Genomic DNA, 16,549 nt, shown 5'->3' on the forward strand with positions numbered 1-16,549 from the left:
CATGTTTGACCGCTAGGCGGCAGTACTGGTTAGTAGTCAGCTTACCGTACCATATAACTGGGTAGAGCAAGACTGCATGGAGCCACATGTATGTTGTTGAGAACGTGAGACATTAAACTAAGTTACTTGCTATCAACACGGCCTCATCCTTGGAACACGAACATGACAGACTCTACCTCTAGTTTCGTCTGGATTCTGTGTGAAATAGTAACAGTAACTTTTGGTGTGTGACTTATTTTTGTGGTACCTGCAGAGTACGTTTGTTGGGTCGTTCGGTTGCAGCTTAAGAGTAAGTTGGCAACATTTTGTGTAGCAGTGGCTACTGTGTGACCTCTTTTGTGTTGTGCTGTTGCAGTCCACTTTCGGTTGGGTCACGTGTGTTACTGTTTGCTAGGTTGTGGCTGCCCTCGAGTCATCTGCAGTATCGTGTAAGTAATTAACCTTCATTTTGTAGTTTCCCTCATGGTGGTAGCCATTTTGGTATCCGGTGGGAGTGGCACCCACTTGCGTGGCTACAGTTGGCTGCTCACTCTCTTAAATCGAGTGGCAGTGTGTTGGTTGTAGTGAGATGTGTGAGGAACACCCATGTGCACCAAGTCCATGGACATGCTCCCTGAACAGGAGAAGACTGTGACACAGCTTCTACAGTGGTTGAGGATGTGTTTTAATGCCAGTACCAGCTAGACTGGTGCTTTGGCCTGGCTGTTAAGCTGTGAGATTTGTACCCTGCAGGCTCAGATTTTAAACCAGCAACTATTTAAACCAGCAACTATCTCTCTTTTGTTTACTCAGGTGAAGGGAGATAAGAGTCTCCCTTCACCTGAGTGAAATCTGTGTCTGGATGTGTGACTGTATGACTCTTGGTCAAGCTGCAAATCCATTTCCTGTAAAGTTACCGTTTTGGACATACATGTTCTACGTCGTTCTACGATATGCTCATAGGCTACATCCAAGTAACTTTATCCACAGGTTTTTAGAGGTTTACCGCTGACTGGTTAAACTCTTTTTAGTCTGAGCCAAGTTTGTCTGCTCCTGTGGGTGCACCGCCACCTATGTATTTGTAAATATCTCATTCTAAGCTTTCAATCAATAATCAGTTTTAAGAGTTTATAAAGAAAAAAGTCAAAATTCTCTGATTTCAGCTTCTTAAATGTGAATATTTCTGGTTTCTTTGTTCCTTTATGTCAATAAACTGACATTTGAGGACGCCATCTGGTGGTTTGAGAAACACTGACATTTTTTCAAGATTTTATAACATTTTATTCACCAAACAACTAATCGATTAATCATTTACATGTCAACAGATTAATCGATGATGAAAATAATCGTTAGTTGCTCAGGTGTAGGACTGTCCTCTAGCTGCTGTGGAGCTGCTGGTGTTTCTTCAGGTTGTTGGACTGGCTGAAGGCCTTCCCACACTGCACACACACGTACGGTTTTTCTCCGGTGTGGACGCGTTGGTGGGTTTTTAAGCCGCTTGGACGAGCGAACGCATTCCCACACTGCTTGCAGCTGAACGGCTGCTTTCCGGTGTGACTGCGCCGGTGGACCCTCAAGTATCCGGAGGTAGTGAACCCCTTCCCACAGTGCTCACAGCTGAACGTTTTCTCTCTAGTGTGGACACGCTGGTGGACCGCTAACTTTCCAGAGGTAGTGAACAACTTCCCGCATTGCTCGCAGCTGTATGGTCTCTCTCCGGTGTGGACGCGCTGATGGACCGTTAAATGTCCGAATTGAGTGAACGCCTTCCCACAGTGCTCGCAGCTGTACGGCTTCTCTCCGGTGTGACCGCGCCAGTGGACCGTTAACTGTGAGGAGGTAGTGAACGCCTTCCCACACTGCTCACAGCTAAACGGTTTCTCTCCGGTGTGGACGCGCTGGTGGACCGTTAAATGTCCGAATTGAGTGAACGCCTTCCCACACTGCTCACAGCTGTACGGCTTCTCTCCGGTGTGGATGCGCTGGTGGGCTGTTAACTCTGAGGAGCTAGCGAATGCCTTCCCGCACAGCTCACAGCTGTACAGCCTCTCTCCGGTGTGGATGCGCCGGTGGGCCGTTAACTCTGAGGAGGTAGTGAACGCCTTCCCACACTGCTCGCAGCTGTACGGCCTCTCTCTGGTGTGGACGCGCTGGTGGACCGTTAAATGTCCGAATTGAGTGAACGCCTTCCCACACTGCTCGCAGCTGTACGGCCTCTCTCCGGTGTGGACGCGCTGGTGGGCCTTTAACTGTCCGGAGCGAGCGAACAGCTTCCCACACTGCTCACAGCTGAATGGCCTCTCTCCGGTGTGGACGCGCTGATGGACCGTTAAATGTCCGAATTGAGTGAACGCCTTCCCACAGTGCTCGCAGCTGTACGGCTTCTCTCTGGTGTGACCGCGCCGGTGGACCGTTAACTGTGAGGAGGTAGTGAACGCCTTCCCACACAGCTCACAGCTAAACGGTTTCTCTCCGGTGTGGACGCGCTGGTGGACCGTTAAATGTCCGAATTGAGTGAACGCCTTCCCACACTGCTCACAGCTGAATGGCCTCTCTCCGGTGTGGACGTGCCGGTGGACGGTTAAATCTGAGGAGCTAGCGAAGGCCTTCCCACACTGCTCACAGCTGTACGGCTTCTCTCCGGTGTGGACGCGCCGGTGGATCATTAACTTTGAGGAGCTAGCGAACGCTTTCCCACACTGCTCACAGCTGTGCGATTTCTCTCCGGTGTGGATCCGCTGGTGGATTTTTTTGGTGTGGTCCTGTTTCTATGGCAACAGACAGTAAGAGAGAATCAATCAATGATGGATGATGGATGGACATTTGTTTCCCTTTTTAAATTCTTCATTAATACAAATCTTACATGCAGAATTATTTCCAGTACAAATTATACTTTGAAACTAAGCAAAACATGTCAGTGCTTGAGTTGATATTGTAACCAGTGATGGGAATTAGGGTGTTTATAAAATAATGGCTCAAAAAGTTACTGTTTCCCCCGTTATAACTCTGTTACCGTTACTTTTATTTTATTTTATTTCAACTGACAATAAAACGCTCCGTTACTTGACTCAATAAGTCCTGTCACTAAATAATAATACAACTGTTAAAGTCTTTTCAGTCGGGTGGTTAGGGTTATGGTTAGGAGGTTAGGGGGGCGAGTCCAAGTTATAGACCAAGTTAGACAGGCAGCATTCCTGGATAAAACAGCCCATATCTTTAAAGAGTAACTAAACCCCTCAGTTTTGGCCGACGTAGTCTAAGCTGGAAATTCAAAAAAATGCCTTGATTATGGGCGGGGCTCCAGGAGCGGTTAGATTAGAAAAACCGTTCCGCTTTCACTCGCGGGGCTCCCGCAGCTCTGAGCCAAACAGGAAGGTATCTTCAGGTCTTGAGGAACACTGCGTGCCCCCCCATGTTTACGTTTCCATGGTTTCACTAGTTGTCAGTTGCAGTAAACGCATGGATCTATTAACGCTGGATGATATCCGTTGTTAAAAGCTGGCGTGATGATCCATGCGTTTTACATATTTTCAATTGAAAAAAAAAATCCATGCATTTACCACGACTACTGACCATGGAAACCATGGAAACATACAATTCCACCGGAAGAGGACGAAGGAGAGCCCAGGCGGAGTTTAAACCCTAGTCTCCAGGGTAAGAGTCATGCATGGTTGCCATTCACCCAGAGGCATATCCCTGTGGCCAAGTAGCCAGGGCACATGATCAATTGGAGGCATAGTGACAGGAACGTCATCTGTCACATCTGCTTACGTTTTTGACGTTCGGAAAAGGGTGGATAGGGCCCTGCCATCAGTCAATGGTTAGGGTCAGGCCCCTGTCATGAAAAAACACACTTAGGGGGGCTGCTGGTGGGCCATCCTACCACCGGGTTTAACAATTTTTCTGGGGGAAACCTTGGCGGGGCTTGCATGATTTCATAATAAAAAAGTCACATATATCTTCGCAGAAAATTGAAAAATGTTGCGTTTACTTTGTGACGTCATCGGAAAGCTGCAAATGATGAGGGCCACCACTCAGTCTCAACAGAAATAAGCCAAAATGAAAGGGAAGAGGGGGAGGAGATTAGTGTTGAGGGAGGGGGATGGAGGATGAGGATGGTGAAGATTGGCCAGTGTAAGAGGTTACGCAATAGTTTTCATTTTCACAGTGGACTGTCGCAGTTTCATTCAGGAGTTGATGCAACTTTACAGTTGGAAAACGTATTTATTGATGTAAATTAGTAATTTCTGTACGTTGGCTACAGAGTCTAATACACACATGAAGCTTCACTTTTCATTCAAACAATGCAAACAATGGCAGCCACAATTGTTCAACTTCATCAATGAGACCAGCATTTATCTCCAAAAAAGAATTTAACCAGACGGCGGTAAACCTCCAAAAAACCTGTGTGACCTGTCGTCACACAGGTGAAGCTGAAACTTCTAGACAGCGTTTGGATAAACTAACTACACATTGGGGGTCTAAACAGTTACTTTCTCGCATGAAAAAATATTTTAAAACTTAATAAAGTGACGTAACAGCGCTACAGCAGGAAATAAAGTAGGCAGGTTAGGTTTTAGACTTTTTAGTAAACGATATAATATAAAAGATATAGAGTTAGCAGCTAACAGCTGTTAGCTTCATCTCTTGACTCACTCCCACTGAAAACAGAAGTACAGACCTGTGGACTGGAGGGCTCGTTGTCCTGGTGGACCGCGTCCTGCTCCTCCCCCGTAGTCCCAGTCTGCCCAAACAAATCCGGATCCTGGTTCTCCACCTTTATCACGATATTGTTGTAGTCCTGGTCCTGGTTCCCCACCTTTATCATGATATTGTTGTAGTCCTGGTCCTGGTTCTCCACCTTTATCACGATATTGTTGTAGTCCTGGTCCTGGTTCTCCTCCCTCATCATGATATTGTTGTAGTCCTGGTCCTGGTTCTCCTCCTTAATTCCGGTCGTGTTCTGATCCAGGTCGCTAATTTTCTGGTCCATGTTCTCCTCCTTCATTCTGGTCTTGGTCAGACGGGACCTCCTCTTGGTGCTTTTCCACTAGCTCACTACGGTACAGCACGGCTCTACTCGGTTTTATCCTCTTTTCCTCCAGCCCCTCCTACCTGGTACCTACTACTTCTCTGGTAACGCCTCAGCCCTGGTTCCAAGCGAGCCAAAGCGATACTAAACGTGACGTCAGCCGACTGCCTTCCACTGATTGGCCAGAGCATCGTCACTGGAAGACGAGTGAGTCTGGAGCTGACGAGAGGGCCATCGGTATTCCTTTGTATTCTCGCGAGAGTCACATGGCTAAGTCTCCTCCCCCTAGATGCTAAGGTGTCGGAGTTGAGGGTTGGAAGAATAGATTGGGCTGTAACTTCAGAATCATGTGACCCTGTAGAAATGTTTGAGGAAGAGTGGGCAACCAGCATTTTTAGGAAGCAAGTACAAGTATCCACCGGTTTCCCTCCAAATAAGGCCCCTGGTTTTCTATATTTCCTCTTCCAAGTTAACTCAGTCATATTTTATAAATAGTAATTTATTAAAAAAACATGAACTTTGATGTTCGTTTGCAGTGATAATCCCAGAAAGTAAAGATGAACATCACACCTGCTCCATTTCCTTTTCATTAGTGTTTACAGATCTTCCATTCATTTAAACACTGAACTCATTTGTGTTTGTTGTCAGAGCTTAAATAATATGTTCAGACACTAACTTCCAGAAGTATTCCAATGGTGTATGGAGGGAAAGTACATCTTCTGTGAGAGCTGGACCGGAGAGAATATTATTGGGACCAATATGAATTAATGAATGAATGAATGAAAAATGTTTTATTTTATTCAGGTCATTTAAATTACATAGTTTAATAGAAAATATTAATTTAACTTAAAAATAACCAAACCGAAAAGGCTTATTTTTGCCTACCCTACTTACATGATCAGCTTATTCAGATCAAATCATTCAAAACATCCCAACAGAAATAATGACGTGTAGCACAAGATCCCAAATATAATTCCAGACTAGTGTCAGTTACATCAACCAAATTTCTCATACATACGTTTGAAATCATGAATGACTGGCATGTAATATAATAGTTATATAAATATGTTAGTATATAGTTGTATATAGTTATAAAAAAACTAAACAAAACACAACTCCGCCCACACCAGTACGTCTTCCCCAGAATGAGGGCATAAATTAGCTCCATAAAATGCTTCTTTATAAAAGAAAAATAGATATTTATATAACTATAATATGCATATTACTAGCGGTACCAGTCATGGAGCATGGTGTGTTTTTTCGGTCAGGACTCAATGTCCACATTGACTGGGCAATGAGAGCCTGGTTGGTTTACTTTGTCCACTTGTCCACAGATATTGTCACCTGACTCTGCATCAGTATCATCTAACATCATGTCCACATCACTCTATCCATTTTGGATGATAACACTCACATCCAGCGCACTGTATCAAGCATCTGTCCTTCTGAAATGGAAAAAAATAAATGTGAAACAAATGTTTATGTATAAATCATACACATGCTTATTAGCTTGTAGATTACCTGCAGGAAAAGTTGAGGTGGTAGGGAAATTGAGTAAATTATAAAGTGTTGACACATTCACACATTTCACCAGTCACACAATACTGTCTGGCTAACCTATTATACTCTGTGATTATCATCCTAAAAGGTATGCATACAGCCCCCAATTTACCACCACACTCTACACTCCTGAACATTCACACCTGCTCCAGGACATTACCACCTCCAAGCATCCCCCACCACTGCTTTGACTATGAATGGATTAGAAAATGAGCAGGAATTTCTTTAGAAAGCCCAGCTTTCTGTGATGAGAGGAAACTTCTCACAGAATTGAAGGTAGGCCTAGTTAGAAATTAAGTTGTCAATTAAAATGCCATGGCAATATATTTAATTCCCATATAAATAATAAATACAACATCATAAAATAAAACAATATTTGTAACAAAACATACAGAGACACACAAGGGCTAAAATGTGTAGAACCTGTAATTTAAAGTACTCAATTCCAGAAGAAGTAATACAGTTGTGCAAAGTTTGTTCTTTTTAGGTGATGTCCCCATTTATTGTTATTATAATATTAAGGAGAGGGAGGCCTTAAAAGCACTGGACAGAGATGAGTCTATAGTCATTAAAAATGCAGATAAAGGAGGCGCCATTGTACTCCAAACAGCTGAAAATTATGAGAAAGAGGTGTATCGCCAACTAAATGATGACACCTTTTATAAGAAATTACATGGCGACCCTACCTCACATATTAAGAAACATATTCATGAACAATTGGAGATACTATTAGAAAATCAACACATAACCACCAAAGAAAAGAACTTCATGAAAATTGAACACCCCACAATACCAGTTTTCTATACCTTACCCAAAATTCACAAAGACCTGAATAATCCCAAAGGCAGACCAATAGTCTCTGCCATAGGCTCAATCACAGAAAACATTTCTAATTTCATAGACTCATCTCTGCAACCTTGTGTTAGAAGTCTACCCTCCTTCATTCTAGACACTACAGAAATGATTAAAACTCTCAAAGAAGCTAATAAAGATTTATCTTTTGACCTGATGGCTACCCTGGACATTGAAAGTCTGTACAGCAATGTCCCACATGAGGGGGCTTTGGAAGCCATCAAATGGCACTTGGACCAGAGGGACCAGGATGTGTCCCCCACCTCTCTTTGCATTACTGACCTTACTGAACTGTTTTTTTTGGTTTTTTTTTCCCAAGTATATTTTTTGGCTTTTCATGCCTTTATTCGATAGGACAGTTGAGAGTGTGACAGGAAATGGGAGGCAGAGATGGGGGGAATGACATGCAGGATAGGGCCGTCCGACGCGGGACTCGAACCGGGGCCGCCTGCAGCGAGGACTATAGCCTCAACACATGGGGCGGGTGCACTACCAACTGAGCTAAACTCCGCCCCCACTGAACTGGTTTTGAAAAACAATTACATGATGTTTAAATCAGATTTTTATTTGCAAACCAAAGGCTGCAGTATGGGCTCGAAAGCCTCACCATCCATTGCCAATTTGTATGTGGGATTATTTGAACATGATTTTGTTTTGAACCCTGATCATAATCCCTTCTTCTCCCATTTGAAGTTATGGCGGAGATACATAGATGATATTTTGGTTTTCTGGTCAGGAGATGAACAATCTCTGTTGCACTTTTTTGAACTTTTAAACCAAAAAAATCAAAATCTTAAATTTACTTTGGAATATGACAGTAACAGAATTAATTTCATATAAACATCACAAAGGACCAGAGAGGCATCCATACTGACATCTATAGAAAACCTACAGCAAAAAACTCTTTACTAAGAGCAGATAGTTTCTATCCTTCTTCCCTGATCAACAGTCTTCCCATAAGCCAGTTCCACAGAACTAGATGGACTTGCAGCTTAGAAACCTCTTATAAAGAGCAGAGTACACATCTGAAAACTAGATTGAGAGCTCGTGGTTATAAGGAATCTATCATCAAACGAGCTGAAGATAAGTACTCTAATCTAACACAAGACGACTGCTTAAAGCCTTCGTCCAGAAAAGTCGATCAGAACAGAATTCACTGTATTTTACGTTATTCATCCCAGGCAAAAGAATTTGGAAATATTATTAATAAACACTGGCATATTTTACAAGCAGATTCCTCTCTTAACAAAATATGCAAAACTGCTCCTCGTATAATCTACAGAAGAGCTGCAAACATCGGTGACATGATAACTCATTCTGATCATGCACCTAAAAAAACGATGACTTTTCTTGATAATATTGAGGGCAATTACAGCTGCAATTCTTGCACTCAGTGCAACTTCACCACCAGAAGTAAATATTTCAATCATCCACAGAGTGGCAAATCTATTAAAATCAGGGGCAAAATTTCATGCTCCACCACTACTGTCATTTATCTGTTGAAATGTCCCTGTGGACTGGCTTATGTAGGTAAGACCTGTAGATCCTTAAAGACCCGTATAGCTGAACATCGCAGTGCGATACGCACAGGAGACATTAAAAGTCCTGTTGCGAGACATTTTAACAGCCAGAACCATCCTGTAGCTTCCCTCCGCTACACGGGCATTGAACAAGTTCTCCCAAAAAGAAGAAAAGGAGATTTAGAGAAATATCTCCTCCAACGATTTTTTTTTTTTTTTTTTTGGATTCATTATCTTCGAACCCGAGCCCCGAAGGGGCTCAATGAAGACTTTTCTATTAAACCCTTTTTGTGAATGTGCTTTCTATCTTGTTATGGTTAGCCTATCATTGTCTTGTGCATACCTATGTACATGAATGGATGCTATCTTAGATTATTTGTGATGCACGGTTTTATTATTTGCAACACTAACTGATGTCCCCAACATATCTTTCAGGGAAGCTCCTGAGACTTATGTGTCCAGCCCATTTTGCTCGCCCACGATGCCCCAGGTTTGGGGCTATACTCTGATTTGCCTACATGATATATCACTACCCTCAGGCTCAGTAGATATTTATTATTGTTCTCTCTTGTCTGATGAAGGCCCTTTTAGATCCTATATATTTTTCCCAGTATAGGGATGGGGCATGTTCCACCGAACTTCTTCACCCCGGAATAACATTTGTTTTTTGCTATTGTCTGGGCCAGAATGTTTATAGAATATGTTTATTGCTGCACTGATATATATTTTTTCTCTTTTTCCTCCTTACATAGAGAAGGGGAACCCCTTTGCTGATTAGGTTACTTTTATTCCGGGCACCCCAGACCCCTTAAAATTGATGTATTATAAAGATGTATTAATTGAAGCAGGGAACTTTGTTGTGTATATATTTCCCTCTTCTTTTTTCCTCTGTGTGGGAATAGATAAGAGGTGTGTTTTGTTTGTGTTTACTCGAGTCTTTTTTCTTTTGGATTCTTATCATTTTGCATATGTTTGCTTAATTTCATTTAAAAATGGTCGACATGTGTCTATGTATTATTTTACACTGTATTTACTGACCATGTCGTCAACTAATTGTCAGACCTGGTGGTGTTTCATTCACCCACGCCCATGGGTGGATCATGTGTATCTACTTAATGAACACCTGTAAGCATTTGTCTTGATTGACCTGACGAAGAGCGCACTGCTCGAAACGTTGTCCTTTTTATAGTCCTCTAATAAATTTTTGTACTTTGGGGAGCTCATACAGTGTTGCGAGTCCTTTCCTGTTTTTGATTCCCATTTATTGTAACAAAAAAGGTTATTAACAAAACAGTAGTTGATGTGGATTGAAGCAAAGCCAAAGATGACTGGCTTTCCTCCAGCTGTCGGTAAGAACTGTGTGAACCCACCACCATCCAACTCAAACTAATCCCCCTTCATTTCAGGCAGCTGGGCAGCTGCTGGGTGTTCAGCAAACAAAATGAAAAGGTACTGCACCCTTGTGGTCAAAGTGAAGTACTTGCACAAAACAGGAACTAAAGAATGGCTCCTACAGATTTCATGGCTGCAGATGTGGAGGCAATGGGTCAGTCATCATTGAGGCAAGAGATGTTCTTGGTCTTGGGACCGGGATGATAATGGACTCTGTGAATCACCTGGGTACTGAGCTTTGACAGAGGGGGGTGTTGAAATGTAGGTGAAAACCCCGGCCAGTTCCACAGCACAGTGATGGAGAACAGAGGGGCTGATGTTGTCGGGGCCGGTGACTTTGTTGTTAAACTCTCCTCCAGCCAGGTTGTAGATAGACTCAGATCAGTGTGAGAGGTGTGTAGGAGGTTTAAACCAACACTAAGTAACTTTTCAACCTTCATAAAATATTTTCATAACTTTTGTGATGATACATCGACTTACAACGAGTTGAATGACACCTCTGTCGTGGCCTGAGGAGGTCTGTATCTCTTTCTCTGGCACTAGCAGCTTTGAGGAGCATGGTAGGAACCCTGCTCTCACTTAAGTTTCACTTTCACATTGCGAGTCACAACAAGGAGGGAACAGGCAAAACGGCACTTTAGCAATGGATTATGTTTGTGTTTTCACTTTGAAATGATCCACTGGAAACAGAAACTTAGTTTTGATGTCTTCTGTTAATTTTAATGCAGGATATTTACAGGGCTTCACGCTAGTGTTCATGGGAAATGGAGTCTTCCTTCAGGCAAAACACTACCACTTTGGTCCACAGGCGCCGCCAAACTCAACCAAAACTGAAAGTTCTTTAGTACTGCTTTAAAGCTCCGACGGGCTGTACTGGATGAAGCACCATACTTTGCAAACAAACAACAAAGACACTGTTGTTGTTGTTGTTGTTGTTGTAAATAATGAGTGTGATTGTTGTTTGTGTTTCATTCACTTTCATTTGAAAGGGACAGTGCAAATTAATGGACATCACCATGTACGATGATGTAAACATGCCAGATTGTAGCCATGGGCTAATTTCCATCTGTTGTCCCTAGCAGATGTTCCCTGGGTAAAATAGAGACACAAATAAAAACAGGTAATCATTCAGTAGAAAACGTCTGTACAGACATGCCTCAAGTGCAATTAATAACAAAGTGCAATCAGTCGTAATAAAGTGCATGTAGCAGTACCACTTGGCCAAAGGGGCATTCTGTGGGACATCTCCTTGGCCAAGCAGCCAGGGCGCATGATTAATTGGAGGCATAGTGACAGGACCCTCAACTGTCACATCTCTCCCCCTCTTTTCACAAGCACGTCCTCGTGCTTTGTGCAGGCTGCCACACATTAGGAATCCATAGACCCACCCCTAGTGCTACATGGATCCTGCCAACAACACCAGAATGTGGCAAGGTGAAGAGGGCCCGGGTAAGAGTCATGCATGCTAACCACTTGGCCAAGACATTCCGAGGGACATCCCCTCAGCAGCTAAGCTGATGCGCATGTGTTCATCAGGTCAACTAGTTAGGAAAACCATTACCATCCCACTTAAATGTGCAGATGGGCCAAATACAAGCTTCAAACATGAATCCATGCCCTCTGAAATCTGCCCCATTCACCTGAAGGGCAGATACTTGATGTGCAAATTAGTTTGGTCTCAACCCCAGATGTAGCAAAACAAACTATCTGATGTTCTCACACTCCTTTGTTCACCACACCCCAAACCAGCAGTATGCATGTCAATAGAAATTGCAACTGTTAACAGCCTCTTCCAAGCTTGTTACAGAAGATAGAAAGAAGAGTTTTAACAATTCCATGACACCAGAGGACCTGCATTGTCCCTCCTGTGTCACCAGGACCTGATGAGACATATGTGACGCGTTCTATCAAAATGAGTCGGAAGTCGCGGCGGCGCATTAACAAAAAAACACGTTTTTTCATGAAAAATGTTATTTTTGGCTGTTTTGGGGTTTTGTGTATTTCTGAATAAATAAAGTCTCAGCTTTAATATGGTGTCAAAATTACTCTAATATTCAAATGATAAATGTAGTTTTGAAGCTCTTAAATGTAACGTGACGCTGCGGCATACTGACCGTTGATAAAGTTTATTGATGGAGGAGAGGGATTGTGGGTGATGGAAGAAGAGCAGCAGAGCAAGCAGATGAATTCCCGGGGGGAACAAATAGCCCGGCTTTTAAATACATTTCCGGTCAGAGGTGCTACATCTGATGGCGACTGGTCCGAGCTCATCGCGGACTATTTCACAGAGCCTGAGCCAGCTGATCGCGGAGCAGAGTCCGACATCAGCTCGACGTCCGAGACCAAGTCCGAGTCGGACGACCCGGCGGCTAATGTTAGCTTTGATAATGACGATGCCGGAGATCAAAGTGAAATGGAGGAAGAAAGTCCACTTATGGATGACCCGATGCTGGTGTGTGAGGTCTCTAATGAATATGATTTGAATGAGGACAGTGTTAAAGAGCTAAAAATGGCCAAAGAGTACAGGTGCACCTGCAAATTATACAGCAACGACGCTTGCTACCAGCGCTTCACGGCAGAGGAGATGGTGAGAAGACGGGACCAGATGAGAGACATGAGTAATGGTAAGTGCTTATACCTTTAGCTAACTGTGTTACTTGTTTGTAAAGGCTATTAAAATGACCACAGTAGGCTTAGAAAGCAGTCTGGCTAGTGTTATCAGTGACTAATAATGTTATGTGTTTGTGTCATTTAGCAGCCCGGTAATAGCATTTCCCTGCTGACATTAACAACATTCAACATTGAAATTAAATGGACGAGTTGATGAAAAAACGTTATTTCACCGTCAAAACAGCATTGAAACAATGTAGGCTATTGAACCTGTATTAGCCTATTAAATATCTGCATTATATCGAGTGCTCCAGTTGTTTCTTTGGGGTTAGTCCACTCAATGTATCATGTTTCCTTTAGAATTATATTACTGATTGTGATGACTTAGCCTACTATTTCTCCCATCTTTAGCTATATGTTTTTCTTTCTCTCTCTTTTTCGCTTTAATTAGCCTAATTGTTTGTTTTGTTTATAGGTGTATATTGGTTGTGTAGCCTATTCTTTTTTTTTAAAGTATATTTTTTTGGCTTTTCATGCCTTTATTCGATAGGACAGTTGAGAGTGTGACAGGAAATGGGAGGCAGAGATGGGGGGGAGTGACATGCAGGATAGGGCCGTCCGACGCGGGACTCGAACCGGGGCTGCCTGCAGCGAGGACTATAGCCTCAACACATGGGGCGGGTGCTCTACCAACTGAGCTAAACACCGCCCCTGTGTAGCCTATTCTTGGTGGGTGGGCCTAAGTTGCCCTTTGATCAAGTATCGCCCATCTGGTGAGTGTAAGAACAACATCAAATGAATGAACTCCAGGTAGTGACTATAAGCAGCTGTGTCACCCTATGTTCGGCTTACCTTGATGAAGACACATTGCGTCGAAACGTTAGGTGTTGTGCACCTGTATTATTATATATCTGCATTATATCGAGTGCTCCATTTGTTTCTTTGGGTTTAGTCCTACCTACTGGCCCTGTCTGAGAGCACCGATTTACCGGCTGAAGCGCAAGAGCACCCTTCCTTTTGAGCATTGAAACAATGTTTATCTTCCGTGACTATACGTCTAAATGTCAGCAGACTTAATTTGCTAAAAAAAAAAAAAAACTCCAGGTACCTTCAGCAATTAGCTACATTGTCATCACCACCACGTAATTATGAAAATAATTTTGTAATATCTACAAACGTAATTTCTAAGAGACAGGGTTGCTGTGAGTGAGGAACTCATTTCAAATAGCAAAACAAATCGATGAGGCTCACTGCATCAGCAAGGGCTCCAATGCAGTCATCTCATACCTGCACCATTTCTTCTCCTATTATGGGCTTGGGGAGAAACATGTCCAGCTGCACTGTGACAACTGCTCTGGACAGAACAAGAACAAGTTCATGCTTTGGTACCTGGCTTGGCGATGCATGATGGGTCTTCATGACAGTGTGTCCCTCAATTTTTTTGATTGCTGGCCACACCAAGTTTGCGCCAGACTGGTGTTTTGGGCTGTTTAAGAAGAGGTTCCGCCGAACACCAGTTTCCAGCCTCAAAAACATCTGCCAGGCTGTGAGCTCCAGCACATCAGAGAGCAATGTGAATATCCCCCAGCTGGTTGGTGATGAGACTGGACAAGTGTTTGTGGAAACATACAACTGGCATAGCTTCCTCACTCCCAGCTTCAAACCTCTGCCAGGTTTGAAGAAATACCACCACTTCCGCTTCACCAGTACAGCCCCTGGAATGGTCTTCATCAAGGAACTTGACAACATGGTGGAGGAGCCTTTCTTGCTCCTTCACAATGAAGGAAGCCTTGACCTTGAAACCCTGCCCACTGCACAGAAACCACCAGGCCTTCAGGCAGTGCGTCAGTGGTATCTTTATGACAGCATCAGGGAGTTCTGTACCAAGGACACAAAAGACCTGGTTTGTCCAAAACCAGCTGTGGCTAAACCATGATTGGTAATGTGATGTTGGAATGTAGTAGGCCGGCGTGAGTGCATGTGATTGTGTTTAGGGTTAGGTGTTAGGTGTTAAGGTTAGCGTGTTCAAATTATTATATAGTTGTGTGTTCAATAAGATTGAAAAAATATATTATATATTATATATTAATTCTATTAGCTACCTAACGAACTAACAGATACAATGTTTGAAACCCTGCCACTCTCTTTCTCCCACCAGATAATAGAGAAAAACATAACTGTGTTCAACCATCCAACAGATTTACACCCCAGTACTGACTCTACAAGAAACACCATTAACTAACTCTGATTTAGTTCTGTTTCACCAGACCCACAACCTGGTTGCATAAGCATAACACAGATATAATGGTTTTGCTAGTTGAGTCAATATATGTGTTTGTAATGTATTATGATTAGATCTATGATTATGTATTGGATTTTATTGATATTCTTAAGCATCAACAGTTACTAAGTTTATTAAAAGTTAGTATAACTCTCTTATAGTCTGCTATTAACTATATTATAATGAGACTATTAAAGCTATGGTCTACAATTTGGAGGACTGGTAATTATTATTAACATTGTTTATACAGCGATTATGGTCCTGTAGTCTGATCTACACAATATGAATAGCATAAAGAACCAAACAAATCCATTCACTCCATCAGCCATGGGCCTGCATAGAAATTGACCAATGCTATCCAACCGTCACGGTAAGCTTGCATTGGCTCGTCCCCACCCCCCGCTTAGAAACTACAAGTAGTTGTAACCGCTGTGAGCTGCTCAGCCACAGACACGTGAACCCATGAATTCAGCGCCTGCTGCTCCCCACCCCCAGCCGGTCTGCCGCTGAAAGCCCCACTAGGATTCAGAGAAGCACAGTACAGAAGCACAGAATGTGTTGCTGCCCTTATTACTGGTACCGGTGCCGCGTCGAGTCTCCCTGATCCTCTCCCCCAGACACACAGCCGCTTCCAGCCGCAGCCTGAGCGGGGTAGCTCTGTACTGCGGCGCCGCGGAGCTACAGGCCCCGGTCTTCCTGCTCCTCTCCCCCAGACACTGCACCCTGTCCTGGGTCACCTGGTGCGACCAGTCTCCCTGTAGCATGAGGCTGTGCTCGGCGCTGCTAATGGCCCGTACTGGCGGTCGCCGCGGTCCTGTTGCCGGGTACGGCGATGACGGCAACACCACCTCTTTACCGGCAGCTGGTGCACAGCGGTAGCATTGGGACTGGCGCTGCCGCCATTAGCGGCACCGAGCACAGCCAAGCTACAGGGAGACTGCACGCGCCGGGCGACCTAGGACAGGATGCTGTGTCTGGGGGGGAGGAGCAGGAAGACCGGGGCCTGTAGCTCCGCGGCGCCGCAGTGCAGAGCTACCCCGCTCAGGCTGCAGCGGCCGTGCTGATACAGCAGAGTTTATGTTGAACAGGTAATCTTCACTTCACTTTCACTTTCGCGAGTCATGACGAGGAGGGAGCAGGCAATGCGGCACCTTTCCATCGAATTATGTAGGGGAGAGTGGGGTAAAGTGAGACACTTTTTACATTTGCTCCCCTCTAAGCAAGCTAAAATGATTTATCAGTAAAATTTACACATTTCCCATTAATTCGGGATGTTTCCTAGCAATGGAAATTATCAGAATGTGTTCAGGATGAAGGACAGTG

At 43.7% G+C, this 16,549-nt stretch overlaps 1 protein-coding gene across 1 annotated transcript in view; it reads right to left on the reverse strand.

The window, feature by feature from the left end:
• Window positions 1-1,355: 1,355 nt before the first annotated feature.
• Window positions 1,356-16,549, reverse strand: part of LOC146960420 (uncharacterized) — a 56,217-nt gene continuing 41,023 nt past the window's right edge. The window contains exon 3 of the mRNA XM_085772393.1: window positions 1,356-2,688. Coding sequence (XP_085628519.1) covers window positions 1,356-2,688 — 1,333 coding nt within the window. The remainder of the gene's footprint in view (window positions 2,689-16,549) is intronic.

Source organism: Trachurus japonicus, unplaced genomic scaffold (assembly GCF_045865225.1).
Source record: "Trachurus japonicus isolate A0001 unplaced genomic scaffold, Traja_1.0 AP030398.1".
NCBI lineage: Eukaryota > Metazoa > Chordata > Actinopteri > Carangiformes > Carangidae > Trachurus > Trachurus japonicus.